Consider the following 22,945-nt stretch of genomic DNA (forward strand, 5'->3'; position numbering starts at 1 on the left):
GGGAATCAATCTGCAGGAACTGCACCTCTTATAGAAACAATAGGAGAGGAGGGGGGGAATCAATCTGCAGGAACTGCCCCTCTTATAGAAACAATAGGAGAGGAGGGGGGAATCAAACTGCAGGAACTGCCCCTCTTATAGAAACAATAGGAGAGGAGGGGGAATCAATCTGCAGGAACTGCCCCTCTTATAGAAACAATAGGAGAGGAGGGGGGAATCAATCTGCAGGAACTGCCCCTCTTATAGAAACAATAGGAGAGGAGGGGGAATCAATCTGCAGGAACTGCCCTCTTATAGAAACAATAGGAGAGGAGGGGGGAATCAATCTGCAGGAACTGCCCCTCTTATAGAAACAATAGGAGAGGAGGGGGAATCAATCTGCAGGAACTGCCCCTCTTATAGAAACAATAGGAGAGGAGGGGGAATCAATCTGCAGGAACTGCACCTCTTATAGAAACAATAGGAGAGGAGGGGGAATCAATCTGCAGGAACTGCCCCTCTTATAGAAACAATAGGAGAGGAGGGGGAATCAATCTGCAGGAACTGCCCTCTTATAGAAACAATAGGAGAGGAGGGGGGAATCAATCTGCAGGAACTGCACCTCTTATAGAAACAATAGGAGAGGAGGGGGAATCAATCTGCAGGAACTGCCCTCTTATAGAAACAATAGGAGAGGAGGGGGAATCAATCTGCAGGAACTGCCCCTCTTATAGAAACAATAGGAGAGGAGGGGGGAATCAATCTGCAGGAACTGCACCTCTTATAGAAACAATAGGAGAGGAGGGGGAATCAATCTGCAGGAACTGCCCCTCTTATAGAAACAATAGGAGAGGAGGGGGAATCAATCTGCAGGAACTGCCCTCTTATAGAAACAATAGGAGAGGAGGGGGGAATCAATCTGCAGGAACTGCACCTCTTATAGAAACAATAGGAGAGGAGGGGGAATCAATCTGCAGGAACTGCCCCTCTTATAGAAACAATAGGAGAGGAGGGGGAATCAATCTGCAGGAACTGCCCCTCTTATAGAAACAATAGGAGAGGGGGGGGAATCAATCTGCAGGAACTGCACCTCTTATAGAAACAATAGGAGAGGAGGGGGAATCAATCTGCAGGAACTGCCCCTCTTATAGAAACAATAGGAGAGGAGGGGGAATCAATCTGCAGGAACTGCCCCTCTTATAGAAACAATAGGAGAGGAGGGGGAATCAATCTGCAGGAACTGCACCTCTTATAGAAACAATAGGAGAGGAGGGGGGGGAACTCAATCTGCAGGAACTGCCCCTCTTATAGAAACAATAGGAGAGGAGGGGGAATCAATCTGCAGGAACTGCCCCTCTTATAGAAACAATAGGAGAGGAGGGGGAATCAATCTGCAGGAACTGCCCTCTTATAGAAACAATAGGAGAGGAGGGGGAATCAATCTGCAGGAACTGCACCTCTTATAGAAACAATAGGAGAGGAGGGGGAATCAATCTGCAGGAACTGCCCTCTTATAGAAACAATAGGAGAGGAGGGGGAATCAATCTGCAGGAACTGCACCTCTTATAGAAACAATAGGAGAGGAGGGGGAATCAATCTGCAGGAACTGCCCCTCTTATAGAAACAATAGGAGAGGAGGGGGAATCAATCTGCAGGAACTGCCCCTCTTATAGAAACAATAGGAGAGGAGGGGGAATCAATCTGCAGGAACTGCCCTCTTATAGAAACAATAGGAGAGGAGGGGGAATCAATCTGCAGGAACTGCCCCTCTTATAGAAACAATAGGAGAGGAGGGGGGAATCAATCTGCAGGAACTGAATCAATCTGCAGGAACCCTCTTATAGAAACAATAGGAGAGGAGGGGGGAATCAATCTGCAGGAACTGCCCCTCTTATAGAAACAATAGGAGAGGAGGGGGGAATCAATCTGCAGGAACTGCCCCTCTTATAGAAACAATAGGAGAGGAGGGGGGGAATCAATCTGCAGGAACTGCCCCTCTTATAGAAACAATAGGAGAGGAGGAACTGCCCTCTTATAGAAACAATAGGAGGGGGAATCAATCTGCAGGAACTGCCCTCTTATAGAAACAATAGGAGAGGAGGGGGGAATCAATCTGCAGGAACTGCCCCTCTTATAGAAACAATAGGAGAGGAGGGGGAATCAATCTGCAGGAACTGCCCCTCTTATAGAAACAATAGGAGAGGAGGGGGAATCAATCTGCAGGAACTGCACCTCTTATAGAAACAATAGGAGAGGAGGGGGAATCAATCTGCAGGAACTGCACCTCTTATAGAAACAATAGGAGAGGAGGGGGAATCAATCTGCAGGAACTGCCCTCTTATAGAAACAATAGGAGAGGAGGGGGAATCAATCTGCAGGAACTGCCCCTCTTATAGAAACAATAGGAGAGGAGGGGGGATTCAATCTGCAGGAACTGCCCCTCTTATAGAAACAATAGGAGAGGAGGGGGAATCAATCTGCAGGAACTGCCCCTCTTATAGAAACAATAGGAGAGGAGGGGGAATCAATCTGCAGGAACTGCCCCTCTTATAGAAACAATAGGAGAGGAGGGGGGGGGAATCAATCTGCAGGAACTGCCCCTCTTATAGAAACAATAGGAGAGGAGGGGGAATCAATCTGCAGGAACTGCCCCTCTTATAGAAACAATAGGAGAGGAGGGGGGAATCAATCTGCAGGAACTGCACCTCTTATAGAAACAATAGGAGAGGAGGGGGGAATCAATCTGCAGGAACTGCACCTCTTATAGAAACAATAGGAGAGGAGGGGGAATCAATCTGCAGGAACTGCCCCTCTTATAGAAACAATAGGAGAGGAGGGGGAATCAATCTGCAGGAACTGCACCTCTTATAGAAACAATAGGAGAGGAGGGGGAATCAATCTGCAGGAACTGCACCTCTTATAGAAACAATAGGAGAGGAGGGGGAATCAATCTGCAGGAACTGCACCTCTTATAGAAACAATAGGAGAGGAGGGGGAATCAATCTGCAGGAACTGCCCCTCTTATAGAAACAATAGGAGAGGAGGGGGAATCAATCTGCAGGAACTGCCCTCTTATAGAAACAATAGGAGAGGAGGGGGAATCAATCTGCAGGAACTGCCCTCTTATAGAAACAATAGGAGAGGAGGGGGAATCAATCTGCAGGAACTGAACCCCTCTTATAGAAACAATAGGAGAGGAGGGGGAATCAATCTGCAGGAACTGCCCCTCTTATAGAAACAATAGGAGAGGAGGGGGGGAATCAATCTGCAGGAACTGCCCCTCTTATAGAAACAATAGGAGAGGAGGGGGAATCAATCTGCAGGAACTGCCCCTCTTATAGAAACAATAGAAGAGGAGGGGGAATCAATCTGCAGGAACTGCCCCTCTTATAGAAACAATAGGAGAGGAGGGGGGAATCAATCTGCAGGAACTGCACCTCTTATAGAAACAATAGGAGAGGAGGGGGAATCAATCTGCAGGAACTGCCCCTCTTATAGAAACAATAGGAGAGGAGGGGGAATCAATCTGCAGGAACTGCACCTCTTATAGAAACAATAGGAGAGGAGGGGGAATCAATCTGCAGGAACTGCCCCTCTTATAGAAACAATAGGAGAGGAGGGGGAATCAATCTGCAGAACTGCACCTCTTATAGAAACAATAGGAGAGGAGAGGGGAATCAATCTGCAGGAACTGCACCTCTTATAGAAACAATAGGAGAGGAGGGGGGAATCAATCTGCAGGAACTGCACCTCTTATAGAAACAATAGGAGAGGAGGGGGAATCAATCTGCAGGAACTGCCCCTCTTATAGAAACAATAGGAGAGGAGGGGGAAATCTGCAGGAACTGCCCCTCTTATAGAAACAATAGGAGAGGAGGGGGAATCAATCTGCAGGAACTGCCCCTCTTATAGAAACAATAGGAGAGGAGGGGGGAATCAATCTGCAGGAACTGCCCCTCTTATAGAAACAATAGGAGAGGAGGGGGAATCAATCTGCAGGAACTGCACCTCTTATAGAAACAATAGGAGAGGAGGGGGAATCAATCTGCAGGAACTGCACCTCTTATAGAAACAATAGGAGAGGAGGGGGAATCAATCTGCAGGAACTGCCCCTCTTATAGAAACAATAGGAGAGGAGGGGGAATCAATCTGCAGGAACTGCCCCTCTTATAGAAACAATAGGAGAGGAGGGGGAATCAATCTGCAGGAACTGCCCCTCTTATAGAAACAATAGGAGAGGAGGGGGAATCAATCTGCAGGAACTGCACCTCTTATAGAAACAATAGGAGAGGAGGGGGAATCAATCTGCAAGAACTGCACCTCTTATAGAAACAATAGGAGAGGAGGGGGAATCAATCTGCAAGAACTGCACCTCTTATAGAAACAATAGGAGAGGAGGGGGAATCAATCTGCAAGAACTGCACCTCTTATAGAAACAATAGGAGAGGAGGGGGGGAATCAATCTGCAGGAACTGCACCTCTTATAGAAACAATAGGAGAGGAGGGGGAATCAATCTGCAGGAACTGCCCTCTTATAGAAACAATAGGAGAGGAGGGGGAATCAATCTGCAGGAACTGCCCTCTTATAGAAACAATAGGAGAGGAGGGGGAATCTATCTGCAAGAACTGCACCTCTTATAGAAACAATATGAGAGGAGGGGGGGAATCAATCTGCAGGAACTGCACCTCTTATAGAAACAATAGGAGAGGAGGGGGGGAATCTATCTGCAGGAACTGCCCTCTTATAGAAACAATATGAGAGGAGGGGGAATCAATCTGCAGGAACTGCACCTCTTATAGAAACAATAGGAGAGGAGGGGGGGAATCAATCTGCAGGAACTGCCCCTCTTATAGAAACAATAGGAGAGGAGGGGGGGAATCAATCTGCAGGAACTGCCCCTCTTATAGAAACAATCCTAATCCTTAATCATTAACCCCCAATCCTTAACCATTAACCCCCAATCCTTAACCATTAACCCCCAATCCTTAACCATTAACCCCTAATCCTTAACCATTAACCCCTAATCCTTAATCATTAACCCCTAAATCCTTAATCATTAACCCCCAATCCTTAACCATTAACCCCTAATCCTTAACCATTAACCCCCAATCCTTAACCATTAACCCCCAATCCTTAACCATTAACCCCCAATCCTTAACCATTAACCCCTAATCCTTAACCATTAACCCCCAATCATTAATCATTAACCCCCAATCCTTAACCATTAACCCCTAATCCTTAACCATTAACCCCCAATCATTAATCATTAACCCCCAATCCTTAACCATTAACCCCTAATCCTTAACCCTTAACCCCTAATCCTACTCACACAAATACAATGTCTCTCAGACCAGTTGCTAAGCTACAAGATGCAGCTACCACCAAATGAGAGATTCAAGTGTATATGTTCAAATGTGTGTGTGTGTGTGTGTGTGTGTGTGTGTGTGTGTGTGTGTGTGTGTGTGTGTGTGTGTGTGTGTGTGTGTGTGTGTGTGTGTGTGTGTGTGTTCACATGTCCTTTACAGTGCACTGTATTTTCAATGAGGTTTGAGGAAGTTCCTGAGCAGATATGAGGCGTAAAACCTAATGAATGACAGAGAACGGGGGGGGAGACAACAGAGAAATCAGCTACTGAAAGAGGAGTTCAAAGAAAGGAAGGGCCGAGCGAGAACCACTTGAACGCTGCTCCAAATGAGTCCTGGATGAATCAGGATCACAGTCTCCGGACCTCTCCTCCTCCCCCTCTTCTCCTCTACCTCCCTCCCTCCTCTCCCCCCCATCCCTCCCTCTCCTCCTCTCCCCTCCCTCCCTCCTGTCTCCTCCATCCCTCCCTATCCTCCTCTCCCCTCCCTCCCTCCTGTCTCCTCCATCCCTACCTCTCCTCCTCTCCCCCCATCCCTCCCTCTCCTCCTCTCTCCTCCATCCCTCCCTCTCCTCCTCTCCCTCCATCCCTTGCTCTCCCTCCTCCCCCCATCCCTCCCCTCTCCTCCTCTCCCCCATCCCTCTCTCTCCTCCTCTCCCCCCATCCCTCCCTCTCCTCCTCTCCCCCCCATCCTCCCTCTCCTCCTCTCCCCCCATCCTCCCTCTCCCCTCCGTCCATCCTCTCCTCCTCTCCCCCAATCCCTCTCCTCCTCTCCCCTCCATCCCTCCCTCTCCTCCTCTCCCCCCATCCCTCCCTCTCCTCCTCTCCCCCCCATCCCTCCCTCTCCTCCTCTCTCCTCCATCCCTCCCTCTCCTCCTCTCCCCCATCCCTCCCTCTCATCCTCTCCCCCCATTCCTCCCCTCCTCTCTCCTCCATCCCTCCCTCTCCTCCTCCATCCATGTTCTCTCTTCCCTGTCCTCTACCTCCCTCCCCCCTCCGTCCTGTTCTCTCTTCCCTGTCCTCTACCTCCCTCCCTCCTGTTCTCTCTTCCCTGTCCTCTACCTCCCTCCCTCCTGTTCTCTCTTCCCTGTCCTCTACCTCCATCCCTCATGTTCTCTCTTCCCTGTCCTCTACCTCCCTCCCTCCCTGCATGTCTATCTGTCTGTCTCTCTGCCCCCTCCCTCCCTCCCTGTTTCGTCCTGTTACATGGTCGGCATTCCCCTCCAGTGTATAAGCTCCTCCTCAGTTTTGCTGTAATTACCTAGAGCAGGGAGGTGTGTGTGTGGTTGAAGCCCAAATGAAGGGCCTGTAGGATGTAGGAACACTTATAAGGAGCATGTTCTGAAAGCTCTGGCATTCCGCCTGTTTTCCTCCCTCCCTCCTTTCCTCTCCTCCCTCCCTCCCTGTATCGTCCTGTTACATGGTCGGCATTCCCCTCCAGTGTATAAGCTCCTCCTCAGAGCAGGGAGGTGTGCGTGTGGTTGAAGCCCAAATGAAGGGCCTGTAGGATGTAGGAACACTTATAAGGAGCATCTTCTGAAAGCTCTGGCATTCTGCCTGTTTTCCTCCCTCCCTCCCTCCTTTCCTCTCCTCTCTCCCTCCCTTCCTCTCCTCCCTTCCTCTCCTCCCTCCCTGCCTCTCTCCCTCCCTGCCTCTCTCCCTCCCTTCCTCTCCTCCCTCCCTCCCTCCTTTCCTCTCCTCCCTCCCTCCCTCCCTTCCTCTCCTCCCTCCCTCCCTCCCTCCCTGCCTCTCTCCCTCCCTTCCTCTCCTCCCTCCCTCCCTGCCTCTCTCTCTCCCTTCCTCTCCTCCCTCCTCCCTGCCTCTCTCCCTCCCTGCCTCCCTCCCTGCCTCTCTCCCTCCCTTCCTCTCCTCCCTCCCTCCCTGCCTCTCTCCCTCCCTTCCCTCTCCCCCTTCCTCTCCCTCCCTCCCTCCCTGCCTCTCTCCCTCCCTGCCTCCCTCCCTGCCTCCCTCCCTCCCTCCCTCCTTTCCTCTCCTCCCTCCCTCCCTGCCTCTCTCCCTCCCTGCCTCTCTCCCTCCCTCCCTGCCTCTCTCCCTCCCTGCCTCTCCTCCCTCCCTCCCTGCCTCTCTCCCTCCCTTCCTCTCCTCCCTCCCTCCCTGCCTCTCTCCCTCCCTGCCTCCCTCCCTGCCTCTCTCCCTCCCTGCCTCCCTCCCTGCCTCTCTCCCTCCCTGCCTCCCTCCCTGCATGTCTATCTGTCTGTCTCTCTGCCCCCTCCCTCCCTGCCTCCCTCCCTCCCTCTCCCCCACTCTCCCTCCCTGCCTAGCTCCCCTCCCACCCTCCCTCCCTGCCTAGCTCCTGCCCCCTTACTCTCCCCCTCCCTCCCTGCCTCCCTCCCTCCCTCCCTCTCTCCCACTGCCTGGCGTAGCAGCAGTCATTAAGCAGAATGGTTGATTCATTAACAGGAAAACCACTCCTCCGCTCTCCGCTCTCTGCTCACCCAACCAACACTAAAAGCTTTCCTTTCACCATCTATTGATTTCTAGAATGATTTGGAGGATGGCAACACCAATGGTTTGTAGAACAACGAGGAGGGAGAGTGAGGACTAGGGGACATGAACAGAGGGGAGTAGGGGACATGAACAGAGGGGAGTAGGAGACATGAACAGAGGGGAGTAGGAGACATGAACAGAGGGGAGTAGGAGACATGAACAGAGGGGAGTAGGGGACATGAACAGAGGGGAGTAGGAGACATGAACAGAGGGGAGTAGGGGACATGAACAGAGGGGAGTAGGAGACATGAACAGAGGGGAGTAGGGGACATGAACAGAGGGCAGTAGGAGACATGAACAGAGGGGAGTAGGTGACATGAACAGAGGGGGGTAGGGGACATGAACAGATGGGAGTAGGGTACATGAACAGAGGGGAGTAGGGGACATGAACAGATGGGAGTAGGAGACATGAACAGAGGGGGGTAGGGGACATGAACAGAGGGGAGTAGGGGACATGAACAGAGGGGAGTAGGAGACATGAACAGAGGGGGGTAGGGGACATGAACAGATGGGAGTAGGGTACATGAACAGAGGGGAGTAGGGGACATGAACAGATGGGAGTAGGGTACATGAACAGAGGGCAGTAGGGTACATGAACAGAGGGGAGTAGGGTACATGAACAGAGGGGAGTAGGGTACATGAACAGAGGGGAGTAGGGGACATGAACAGAGGGGAGTAGGGGACATGAACAGAGGGGAGTAGGAGACATGAACAGAGGGGAGTAGGTGACATGAACAGAGGGGAGTAGGGGACATGAACAGAGGGGAGTAGGAGACATGAACAGAGGGGTGTAGGAGACATGAACAGAGGGGGGTAGGGGACATGAACAGAGGGGAGTAGGAGACATGAACAGAGGGGAGTAGGTGACATGAACAGAGGGGGGTAGGGGACATGAACAGAGGGGAGTAGGGTACATGAACAGAGGGGAGTAGGGTACATGAACAGAGGGGAGTAGGGGACATGAACAGAGGGGAGTAGGGGACATGAACAGAGGGGAGTAGGAGAAAAGCCTTAAGTTTGTTCCATGAAGTGGTTGTTGTTCCCTGCTCTGTGTCTTTCTCTTCTCTCCTCTCCCCAGCCTCTCTCTCTCTTCTCCTCTCTCCTCAGCCTCTCTCTCTCTTCTCCTCTCTCCTCAGCCTCTCTCTCTCTTCTCCTCTCTCCACAGCCTCTCTCTCTCTCCTCTCCCCAGCCCACTCCTCTGTCTCCTCCCTTCTCCACAACCTCTCTCTCTCCTCTCCCCAGCCCACTCCTCTGTCTCCTCCCTTCTCCACAGCCTCTCTCTCTCTCCTCTCCCCAGCCCACTCCTCTGTCTCCTCCCTTCTCCCCAGCCTCTCTCTCATCCCTTCTCCACAGCCTCTCTCTCTCCTCTCCCCAGCCCACTCCTCTGTCTCCTCCCTTCTCCACAGCCTCTCTCTCTCTCCTCTCCCCAGCCCACTCCTCTGTCTCCTCCCTTCTCCACAACCTCTCTCTCTCCTCTCCCCAGCCCACTCCTCTGTCTCCTCCCTTCTCCACAACTTCTCTCTCTCTTCTCCTCTCTCCACAGCCTCTCTCTCTCTCCTCTCCCCAGCCCACTCCTCTGTCTCCTCCCTTCTCCCCAGCCTCTCTCTCTCCTCTCCCCAGCCCACTCCTCTGTCTCCTCCCTTCTCCACAGCCTCTCTCTCTCTCCTCTCCCCAGCCCACTCCTCTGTCTCCTCCCTTCTCCACAACCTCTCTCTCTCCTCTCCTCAGCCCACTCCTCTGTCTCCTCCCTTCTCCACAACCTCTCTCTCTCCTCTCCTCAGCCCACTCCTCTGTCTCCTCCCTTCTCCCCAGCCTCTCTCTCTCCTCTCCCCAGCCCACTCCTCTGTCTCCTCCCTTCTCCACAGCCTCTCTCTCTCCTCTCCCCAGCCCACTCCTCTGTCTCCTCCCTTCTCCACAGCCTCTCTCTCGTCTCTCCAGCCCACTCCTCTGTCTCCTCCCTTCTCCACAGCCTCTCTCTCTCTTCTCCTCTCTCCTCAGCCTCTCTCCCTCTTCTCCTCTCTCCACAGCCTCTCTCTCTCTCTCCTCTCCCCAGCCCACTCCTCTGTCTCCTCCCTTCTCCACAACCTCTCTCTCTCCTCTCCCCAGCCCACTCCTCTGTCTCCTCCCTTCTCCCCAGCCTCTCTCTCTCCTCTACCCAGCCCACTCCTCTGTCTCCTCCCTTCTCCACAACCTCTCTCTCTCCTCTCCTCAGCCCACTCCTCTGTCTCCTCCCTTCTCCCCAGCCTCTCTCTCTCTCCTCTCCCCAGCCCACTCCTCTGTCTCCTCCCTTCTCCACAGCCTCTCTCTCGTCTCTCCAGCCCACTCCTCTGTCTCCTCCCTTCTCCACAGCCTCTCTCTCTTCTCCTCTCTCCTCAGCCTCTCTCTCTCTTCTCCTCTCTCCCCAGCCTCTCTCTCTCCTCTCCCCAGCCCACTCCTCTGTCTCCTCCCTTCTCCACACCCTCTCTCTCTCCTCTCCCCAGCCCACTCCTCTGTCTCCTCCCTTCTCCCCAGCCTCTCTCTCTCCTCTCCCCAGCCCACTCCTCTGTCTCCTCCCTTCTCCCCAGCCTCTCTCTCTCCTCTCCCCAGCCCACTCCTCTGTCTCCTCCCTTCTCCACAACCTCTCTCTCTCCTCTCCCCAGCCCACTCCTCTGTCTCCTCCCTTCTCCACAACCTCGCTCTCTCCTCTCCCCAGCCCACTCCTCTGTCTCCTCCCTTCTCCACAGCCTCTCTCTCTCCTCTCCCCAGCCCACCCATCTGTCTCACTCCCTTCATCCCAGCCTCTCTCTCTCCTCTCCCCAGCCCACTCCTCTGTCTCCTCCCTTCTCCACAGCCTCTCTCTCTCCTCTCCCCAGCCCACTCCTCTGTCTCCTCCCTTCTCCACAACCCTCTCTCTCCTCTCCCCAGCCCACTCCTCTGTCTCCTCCCTTCTCCACAACCTCGCTCTCTCCTCTCCCCAGCCCACTCCTCTGTCTCCTCCCTTCTCCACAGCCTCTCTCTCTCTCCTCTCCCCAGCCCACTCCTCTGTCTCCTCCCTTCTCCACAACCTCGCTCTCTCCTCTCCCCAGCCTCTCTCTCTCCTCTCCCCAGCCCACTCCTCTGTCTCCTCCCTTCTCCACAGCCTCTCTCTCTCCTCTCCCCAGCCCACCCATCTGTCTCACTCCCTTCATCCCAGCCTCTCTCTCTCCTCTCCCCAGCCCACTCCTCTGTCTCCTCCCTTCTCCACAGCCTCTCTCTCTCCTCTCCCCAGCCCACTCCTCTGTCTCCTCCCTTCTCCACAACCTCTCTCTCTCCTCTCCCCAGCCCACTCCTCTGGCTCCTCCCTTCTCCACAACCTCGCTCTCTCCTCTCCCCAGCCCACTCCTCTGTCTCCTCCCTTCTCCACAGCCTCTCTCTCTCCTCTCCCCAGCCCACCCATCTGTCTCACTCCCTTCATCCCAGCCTCTCTCTCTCCTCTCCCCAGCCCCTCCTCTGTCTCCTCCCTTCTCCACAGCCCTCTCTCTCCTCTCCCCAGCCCACTCCTCTGTCTCCTCCCTTCTCCCCAGCCTCTCTCTCCTCTCCCCAGCCCACTCCTCTGTCTCCTCCCTTCTCCACAGCCTCTCTCTCTCCTCTCCCCAGCCCACTCCTCTGTCTCCTCCCTTCTCCACAGCCTCTCTCTCCACCTCTCTCCCCAGCCCCTCCTCTGTCTCCTCCCTTCTCCCCAGCCTCTCTCCACCTCAATCTCCCCAGCCCACTCCTCTGTCTCCTCCCTTCTCCACAACCCTCTCCTCTCCTCTCCCCAGCCCAACCTCTGTCTCCTCCACCTTCTCCACAACCTCGACTCTCTCCTCCCCCAGCCCTCTCCTCTGTCTCCTCCCTTCTCCCCAGCCTCTCTCTCTCCTCTCCCCCAGCCCACTCCTCTGTCTCCTCCCTTCTCCACAACCTCCACCTCAATCTCTCCTCTCCCCAGCCTCTCCTCTACCTCTGTCTCCTCCCTTCTCCACAGCCTCTCTCTCTCCTCTCCCCAGCCCACCTCCTCTGTCTCCTCCCTTCTCCACAGCCTCTCTCTCCCTCTCCCCAGCCCACTCCTCTGTCTCCTCCCTTCTCCACAACCTCTGACTCTCTCCTCTCCCCAGCCCACTCCTCTGTCTCCTCCCTCTCCTCCAGCCCTCTCTCTCTCCTCTCCCCAGCCCACTCCTCTGTCTCCTCCCTTCTCCACAGCCTCTCTCTCTCCTCTCCCCAGCCCACTCCTCTGTCTACTCCCTTCATCCCAGCCTCTTTCCCTCCTCCCCTATCCCTCGCCTCTCCAACATCTCTCCACAGCCTCTTTCTCTCTCCTCCTTTCTCCCTAGCATCTCTCTCTTCTCCTCTCTCCTCAGCCTCTCTCTCCTCCCTTCTCCACAGCCCTGGATACCGTGGTGTGTAATTGGTCAGGAGAGCCCTGGAGAACCGTTGTTGTTATAGTAACCTCAATGACCCTCGCCTCCACCTCAATGACCCTCTCCTCCACCCCAATGACCCTCTCCTCTACCTCAATGACCCTCTCCTCTACCTCAACGTCCCTCTCATCCACCTCAATGACCCTCTCCTCCACCTCAATGACCCTCTCCTCCACCTCAATGACCCTCTCCTCCACCTCAATGACCCTCTCCTCCACCTCAATGACCCTCTCCTCCACCTCAATGACCCTCACCTCTACCTCAATGACCCTCTCCTCCACCTCAATGACCCTCTCCTCCACCTCAATGACCCTCTCATCCACCTCAATGACCCTGTCCTCCACCTCAATGACCCCTCCTCGCCTCCACCTCAATGACCCTCTCCTCCACCTCAATGACCCTCTCCTCCACCTCAATGACTCTAACCTCAATGACCTCTCCTCAACCTCAATGACCCTCTCCTCCACCTCAATGGCCCTCTCCTCCACCACAATGACTCTCACCTCAATGACCCTCTCCTCCACCTCAATGACCCTCTCCTCCACCCCAATGACCCTCTCCTCCACCTCAATGACCCTCTCCTCCACCTTAGGAGCCCCACATATAAACCATGTTTATAGTTATGAAACCATCTATAAACTGATGTCTTTAAACCAGGTTTATAATTCTGAAACCATCTAAACTGAACCTTTAAACCCCACAAGGTGCCATGTATTTATATATTCTGTAAATCAATGACTACCACATTCCCATTACACACATTTCAACTGCTATCGATTACAGCCATGACCAGTATACACTGTGATAATGACCTACACTATGATAATAATATACAATACACAATGTGATAATGATCTGCAGTACACACTGTGATGATGACCTACAGTGCACACTGTGATAATGACCTACAGTACACACTGTGATAATGATCTACACTATGATAATGACCTGCAGTACACACTGTGATAATGAGCTACAGTACACACTGTGATAATGACATACACTATGATAATGACCTGCAGTACACACTGTGATAATGAGCTACAGTACACACTGTGATAATGACCTACACTATGATAATAACTTACAGTACACACTGTGATAATGACCTACACTATGATAATAACCTACAGTACACACTGTGATAATGACCTACAGTACACACTGTGATACTGATATACACTATGATAATGACCTGCAGTACACACTGTTATGATGATATACACTATGATAATGACCTACAGTACACACTGTAATAATGGTCTACAGTACATACTACGATAATGATCTACATTACACACTGTGACAATGATCTACACTATGATAATAACCTACAGTACACAATGTAATAATGACCTACATTACACACTGTGATAATGATCTACACAATGATAATGACCTACAGTGCACAGCGTGATAATGATCACCACTATGATAATGACCTAGAGTACACACTGCAATAATGATATGCACTATGATAATGATCTACATTACACACTATGATAATTACCTACAGTACACACTATGATAGTGACATACAGTACACCCTATGATAATGATCTACATTATGATAATGATCTACAGTACACACTATGATAACACCCTACAGTACACACTACAATAATGATCTACATTATGATAATGTCATACAGTACACACTACAATAATGATCTACAGTACACACTACGATAATGATCTACACTATGATAATGAGCCACAATACACATTATGATAATGATCTACAGTGCCCACTATGATAATGATCTACAGTACACACTATGATAATGATCAAAAGTACACACTATGGTAATGATCTACACTATGATAATGATCAAAAGTACACACTATGGTAATGATCTACACTGTGATAATGATCTACAATACACACTGTGATAATGATCTACAGTACACACTGTGATAATGATCTACAGTACACACTGCGATAATGATCTACAGTACACATTACGATAATGATCTACAGTACACACTATGATAAAGATATACAATACACACTATGCAAATTATATACATTACACTATGATAATGGTATATGATATATGATTGGTCATGATTGATATATATGATTGGTCAAGACAATGGATCGATGATTGACGATTGAAGACCACAGGTATTTATTACAGTATTTCCTTTCTGATAATGTCTCCCAGAGTAAGACATCTGATAATGTCTCCCAGAGTAAGACATCTGATAATGTCTCCCAGAGTAAGACATCTGATAATGTGTCCCAGAGTAAGAGATCTGATAATGTCTCCCAGAGTAAGACATCTGATAATGTCTCCCAGAGTAAGACATCTGATAATGTCTCCCAGAGTAAGACATCTGATAATGTCTCCCAGAGTAAGACATCTGATAATGTCTCCCAGAGTAAGACATCTGATAATGTCTCCCAGAGTAAGACATCTGATAATGTCTCCCAGAGTAAGACATCTGATAATGTCTCCCAGAGTAAGACATCTGATAATGTGTCCCAGAGTAAGACATCTGATAATGTCTCCCAGAGTAAGACATCTGATAACGTGCCCCAGAGCACATTAGCCTTTCCCCCTCTCTCTCTCTCGGTTGAATTATTTTCATACTTCATAATTGAATAAAACGTTATCATAAAACCTTAATGTAGCTACACACACACACGCACACGCACACGCACACACACACACACACACACACACACACACACACACACACACACACACACACACACACACACACACACACACACACACACACACACATACAGGAGAATGGGATAGGATGAAGGCCAATGATCGGAAGTAATGAATGTGGAGACAGAATATAACTACTATAGTATAAGGGAAGATCAGTCTCAGGGTCATCCTATATCCCTGTATCAGCCTCAGGGTCATCTATATCCCTGTATCAGTCTCAGGGTCATCTATATCCCTGTATCAGTCTCAGGGTCATCTATATCCCTGTATCAGTCTCAGGGTCATCTATATCCCTGTATCAGTCTCAGGGTCATCTATATCCCTGTATCAGTCTCAGTGTCATCTATATCCCTGTATCAGTCTCAGGGTCATCTATATCCCTGTATCAGTCTCAGGGTCATCTATATCCCTGTATCAGTCTCAGGGTCATCTATATCCCTGTATCAGTCTCAGGGTCATCCTATATCCCTGTATCAGTCTCAGGGTCATCTATATCCCTGTATCAGTCTCAGGGTCATCCTATATCCCTGTATCAGTCTCAGGGTCATCCTATATCCCTGTATCAGTCTCAGGGTCATCTATATCCCTGTATCAGCCTCAGGGTCATCTATATCCCTGTATCAGTCTCAGGGTCATCTATATCCCTGTATCAGTCGCAGGGTCATCTATATCCCTGTATCAGTCTCAGGGTCATCCTATATATCCCTGTATCAGTCTCAGGGTCATCTATATCCCTGTATCAGTCTCAGGGTCATCTATATCCCTGTATCAGTCTCAGGGTCATCTATATCCCTGTATCAGTCTCAGGGTCATCCTATATCTGCCTGTATCAGTCTCAGGGTCATCTATATCCCTGTATCAGTCTCAGGGTCATCTATATCCCTGTATCAGTCTCAGGGTCATCTATATCCCTGTATCAGTCTCAGGGTCATCTATATCCCTGTATCAGTCTCAGGGTCATCTATATCCCTGTATCAGTCTCAGGGTCATCTATATCCCTGTTTCAGTCTCAGGGTCATCTATATCCCTGTATCATGTATGCTATTTTGCGACTAACTGTTGCATGCCTAGCTAGCTGCTTAAGTTAGATGATCAGTCTGTCAAGAGACTAGAAGACAGTAGCCTGGGTGCCAGTCTGTTTGGTAAGAGAACAGGCACCCAGGCTAAGAGGAAAGGTTGATTATGTCAAATATACCACAGCAGGCGGGTTCCTGTCTCACCTGTCGGCCATGGGCGGGGCTTGTCTCTGCTTGTTGACCTTGGCGTACAGCCCGTCCAGGGGGTCCTTATTGGATGGCTCGTTGCCGTGGGAGGGGCCTGGACCGAGGCCGTGGGGTGGCGGGCGTTGGGGAGATGGGGTGCGGGTTCTGCTGTAGGGGGACTGACGCGGGGAGGAGTTGTCTCTGAAGTTGTTGATGCGTGCGTAGTTGGGGTCCATGTAATCATCCTCAACATCAGGTCCTTTTTCTCTGGCCTGACGCTCCCTCAGCTCCGCGTGCTTCGCCTCGATCCTGGAACACATATGAATCAACAGGAGGGGTTACCTACAGTACACACCTGTACTAACCTCTGGAACAGATCTGGATCAACAGGAGGGGTTACCTACAGTACACACCTGTACTAACCTCTGGGATAGATCTGGATCAACAGGAGGGGTTACCTACAGTACACACCTGTACTAACCTCTGGGACAGATCTGGATCAACAGGAGGGGTTACCTACAGTACACACCTGTACTAACCTCTGGGATAGATCTGGATCAACAGGAGGGGTTACCTACAGAACACACCTGTACTAACCTCTGGGACAGATCTGGATCAACAGGAGGGGTTACCTACAGTACACACCTGTACTAACCTCTGGGACAGATCTGGATCAACAGGAGGGGTTACCTACAGTACACACCTGTACTAACCTCTGGGACAGATCTGGATCAACAGGAGGGGTTACCTACAGTACACACCTGTACTAACCTCTGGGACAGATCTGGATCAACAGGAGATCTGGATCAACATGAGGGGTTACCTACAGTACACACCTGTACTAACCTCTGGGACAGATCTGGATCAACAGGAGGGGTTACCTACAGTACACACCTGTACTAACCTCTGGGACAGATCTGGATCAACAGGAGGGGTTACCTACAGTACACACCTGTACTAACCTCTGGGACAGATCTGGATCAACAGGAGGGGTTACCTACAGTGCACACCTGTACTAACCTCTGGGATAGATCTGGATCAACAGGAGGGGTTACCTACAGTACACACCTGTACTAACCTCTGGGACAGATCTGGATCAACAGGAGATCTGGATCAACAGGAGGGGTTACCACAGTGCACACCTGTACTAACCTCTGGGACAGATCTGGATCAACAGGAGGGTTACCTACAGTACACACCTGTACTAACCCTCTGGGATAGATCTGGATCAACAGGAGGGGTTACCTACAGTACACACCTGTACAGGAGGGTACACACCTGTACTAACCTGTACTAACCTCTGGGACAGATCTGGATCAACAGGAGGGGTTACCTACAGTACACACCTGTACTAACCTCTGGGACAGATCTGGATCAACAGGAGGGGTTACCTACAGTACACACCTGTACTAACCTCTGGGACAGATCTGGATCAACAGGAGGGGTTACCTACAGTACACACCTGTACTAACCTCTGGGACAGATCTGGATCAACAGGAGGGGTTACCTACAGTACACACCTGTACTAACCTCTGGGACAGATCTGGATCAACAGGAGGGGTTACCTACAGTACACACCTGTACTAACCTCTGGGACAGATCTGGATCAACAGGAGGGGTTACCTACAGTACACACCTGTACTAACCTCTGGGATAGATCTGGATCAACAGGAGGGGTTACCTACAGTACACACCTGTACTAACCTCTGGGATAGATCTGGATCAACAGGAGGGGTTACCTACAGTACACACCTGTACTAACCTCTGGGACAGATCTGGATCAACAGGAGGGGTTACCTACAGTACACACCTGTACTAACCTCTGGGACAGATCTGGATCAACAGGAGGGGTTACCTACAGTACACACCTGTACTAACCTCTGGGACAGATCTGGATCAACAGGATGGGTTACCTACAGTACACACCTGTACTAACCTCTGGGATAGATCTGGATCAACAGGAGGGGTTACCTACAGTACACACCTGTACTAACCTCTGGGACAGATCTGGATCAACAGGAGGGGTTACCTACAGTACACACCTGTACTAACCTCTGGGACAGATCTGGATCAACAGGAGATCTGGATCAACAGGAGGGGTTACCTACAGTACACACCTGTACTAACCTCTGGGACAGATCTGGATCAACAGGAGGGGTTACCTACAGTACACACCTGTACTAACCTCTGGGATAGATCTGGATCAACAGGAGGGGTTACCTACAGTACACACCTGTACTAACCTCTGGAACAGATCTGGATCAACAGGAGGGGTTACCTACAGTACACACCTGTACTAACCTCTGGAACAGATCTGGATCAACAGGAGGGGTTACCTACAGTACACACCTGTACTAACCTCTGGAACAGATCTGGATCAACAGGAGGGGTTAACTACAGTACACACCTGTGTTAACCTCTGGGACAGATCTGGATCAACAGGAGGGGTTACCTACAGTACACACCTGTACTAACCTCTGGGATAGATCTGGATCAACAGGATGGGTTACCTACAGTACACACCTGTACTAACCTCTGGGATAGATCTGGATCAACAGGAGGGGTTACCTACAGTACACACCTGTACTAACCTCTGGGATAGATCTGGATCAACAGGAGGGGTTACCTACAGTACACACCTGTACTAACCTCTGGGATAGATCTGGATCAACAGGAGGGGTTACCTACAGTACACACCTGTACTAACCTCTGGGACAGATCTGGATCAACAGGAGATCTGGATCAACAGGAGGGGTTACCTACAGTACACACCTGTACTAACCTCTGGGACAGATCTGGATCAACAGGAGGGGTTACCTACAGTACACACCTGTACTAACCTCTGGGATAGATCTGGATCAACAGGAGGGGTTACCTACAGTACACACCTGTACTAACCTCTGGGACAGATATGTACACACACAATAATACATTTATCATTTCAATGACATAATAACAAAGTGAACTTGACAGAATGATTCAACAAAACGTCATCAGTAGTTCGTTGGCTTGTGAACATCCTACTTTCCTGAAGTAACTATATTATAGAGTAAATAAAACTGCCTGTCATATCAATATGTAACCGATGTCAAGCTGCTAGCTAGTTCGTGGTGTCACTCGCTCTGAGGAACTTGAATTAGCTGTTCCCCTTCCCTCTGCAAGGGGAGCGGGTGTTGTGGAGCGATGAGTAACGACTAGAGGTCGACCGCAAGTCAGTTAAGAACACATTCTTATTTACAATGACGGCCTAGGAACCGTGGGTTATCTGCCTTGTTCAGGGGAACCGTGGGTTATCTGCCTTGTTCAGGGGCAGAACGACAGATTTGTACCTTGTCAGGTCAGGGGATCCAATCTTGCAAACTTACAGTTAACTAGTTCAACGCAATAACGACCTGCCTCTCTCTCGTTGCACTCCACAAGGAGACTGTTACGCAAATGCAGTAAGCCAAGGTAAGTTGCTAGCTGGCATTAAATGTATCTTATATAAAACAATCAATCATAATCACTAGTTACTAGATGTCCGAGCTAAAGCTGGCTGGTGACCGAGCTAAAGGTGAAGACCGCTAGCAGTGGCTAACAGTGACTGCTAGCTAGTTAGCTGGCTAGCTCCTGATGTAGGTTCCAGTTATAATGTATAAAATAGCAGATCCTCACCACATTGGGTGGGGTGGGATGCAGGAACGTATATTTAGATCGTAGATGGAAAATTAGATTAAAATATAAAAAATATATACGAAAATAAACGATGAGACCGACTATTTACATGGGACAATATGGGACAAGACAAACACACGTCCGACTGCTCAGACATCTTGGATTCGAGTGATAATAACCACCACCCTGTAATAAATAATAACCACCACCCTGTAATAAATAATAACCACCACCCTGTAATAAATAATAACCACCACCCTGTAATAAATAATAACCACCACCCTGTAATAAATAATAACCACCACCCTGTAATAAATAATAACCACCACCCTGTAATAAATAATAACCACCACCCTGTAATAAATAATAACCACCACCCTGTAATAAATAATAACCACCCTGTAATAAATAATAACCACCACCCTGTAATAAATAATAACCACCACCCTGTAATAAATAATAACCACCCTGTAATACATAATAACCACCACCCTGTAATAAATAATAACCACCACCCTGTAATAAATAATAACCACCACCCTGTAATAAATAATAACCACCACCCTGTAATAAATAATAACCACCACCCTGTAATAAATAATAACCACCACCCTGTAATAATAATAACCACCACCCTGTAATAAATAATAACCACCACCCTGTAATAAATAATAACCACCACCCTGTAATAAATAATAACCACCACCCTGTAATAAATAATAACCACCACCCTGTAATAAATAATAACCTGTAATAAATAATAACCACCCTGTAATAAATAATAACCACCACCCTGTAATAAATAATAACCACCACCCTGTAATAAATAATAACCACCACCCTGTAATAAATAATAACCACCACCCTGTAATAAATAATAACCACCACCCTGTAATAAATAATAACCACCACCCTGTAATAAATAATAACCACCACCCTGTAATAAATAATAACCACCACCCTGTAATAAATAATAACCACCACCCTGTAATAAATAATAACCACCACCCTGTAATAAATAATAACCACCACCCTGTAATAAATAATAACCACCCTGTAATAAATAATAACCACCACCCTGTAATAAATAATAACCACCACCCTGTAATAAATAATAACCACCACCCTGTAATAAATAATAACCACCACCCTGTAATAAATAATAACCACCACCCTGTAATAAATAATAACCAATAAAATAATAACCACCACCCTGTAATAAATAATAACCACCACCCTGTAATAAATAATAACCACCACCCTGTAATAAATAATACCCTGTAATAATAACCACCACCCTGTAATAAATAATAACCACCCTGTAATAAATAATAACCACCCTGTAATAAATAATAACCACCACCCTGTAATAAATAATAACCACCCTGTAATAAATAATAACCACCACCCTGTAATAAATAATAACCACCACCCTGTAATAAATAATAACCACCACCCTGTAATAAATAATAACCACCCTGTAATAAATAATAACCACCACCCTGTAATAAATAATAACCACCACCCTGTAATAAATAATAACCACCACCCTGTAATAAATAATAACCACCACCCTGTAATAAATAATAACCACCACCCTGTAATAAATAATAACCACCACCCTGTAATAAATAATAACCACCACCCTGTAATAAATAATAACCACCACCCTGTAATAAATAATAACCACCACCCTGTAATAAATAATAACCACCACCCTGTAATAATAATAACCACCATCCTGTAATAAATAATAACCACCACCCTGTAATAAATAATAACCACCCTGTAATAAATAATAACCACCCTGTAATAAATAATAACCACCACCCTGTAATAAATAAAATAATAACCACCACCCTGTAATAAATAATAACCACCCTGTAATAAATAATAACCACCCTGTAATAAATAATAACCACCACCCTGTAATAAATAATAACCACCCTGTAATAAATAATAACCACCACCCTGTAATAAATAATAAACCTGTAATAAATAATAACCACCATCCTGTAATAAATAATAACCACCACCCTGTAATAAATAATAACCACCACCCTGTAATAATAATAACCACCCTGTAATAAATAATAACCACCACCCTGTAATAAATAATAACCACCCTGTAATAAATAATAACCTGTAATAAATAATAACCACCTGTAATAAATAATAACCACCACCCTGTAATAAATAATAACCACCCTGTAATAAATAATAACCACCACCCTGTAATAAATAATAACCACCACCCTGTAATAATAATAACCACCCTGTAATAAATAATAACCACCACCCTGTAATAAATAATAACCACCACCCTGTAATAAATAATAACCACCCTGTAATAAATAATAACCACCACCCTGTAATAAATAATAACCACCACCCTGTAATAAATAATAACCACCACCCTGTAATAAATAATAACCACCCTGTAATAAATAATAACCACCACCCTGTAATAAATAATAACCACCACCCTGTAATAAATAATAACCACCACCCTGTAATAAATAATAACCACCACCCTGTAATAAATAATAACCACCACCCTGTAATAATAACCACCACCCTGTAATAAATAATAACCACCACCCTGTAATAAATAATAACCACCACCCTGTAATAAATAATAACCACCACCCTGTAATAAATAATAACCACCACCCTGTAATAAATAATAACCACCACCCTGTAATAAATAATAACCACCACCCTGTAATAAATAATAACCACCACCCTGTAATAAATAATAACCACCACCCTGTAATAAATAATAACCACCCTGTAATAAATAATAACCACCACCCTGTAATAAATAATAACCACCCTGTAATAAATAATAACCACCACCCTGTAATAAATAATAACCACCCTGTAATAAATAATAACCACCACCCTGTAATAAATAATAACCACCCTGTAATAAATAATAACCACCACCCTGTAATAAATAATAACCACCACCCTGTAATAAATAATAACCACCACCCATGTAATAAATAATAACCACCACCCTGTAATAAATAATAACCACCACCCTGTAATAAATAATAACCACCTGTAATAAATAATAACCTGTAATAAATAACCACCCTGTAATAAATAATAACCACCACCCTGTAATAAAT

General features: G+C 48.1%; 1 protein-coding gene across 1 annotated transcript in view; it reads right to left on the reverse strand.

The window, feature by feature from the left end:
- Positions 1–22,945, reverse strand: part of LOC135533142 (partitioning defective 3 homolog B-like) — a gene marked incomplete at its 5' end in the record, with an annotated part of 57,946 nt that overhangs the window by 24,668 nt on the left and 10,333 nt on the right. Inside the window, one exon of the mRNA XM_064960551.1 lies at positions 16,173–16,463. Within this exon, the coding sequence (XP_064816623.1) occupies positions 16,173–16,463 (291 nt within the window). The remainder of the gene's footprint in view (positions 1–16,172; positions 16,464–22,945) is intronic.

The sequence above is a fragment of the Oncorhynchus masou genome, unplaced genomic scaffold (assembly GCF_036934945.1).
Source record: "Oncorhynchus masou masou isolate Uvic2021 unplaced genomic scaffold, UVic_Omas_1.1 unplaced_scaffold_2243, whole genome shotgun sequence".
Taxonomy (NCBI): Eukaryota; Metazoa; Chordata; class Actinopteri; order Salmoniformes; family Salmonidae; genus Oncorhynchus; species Oncorhynchus masou.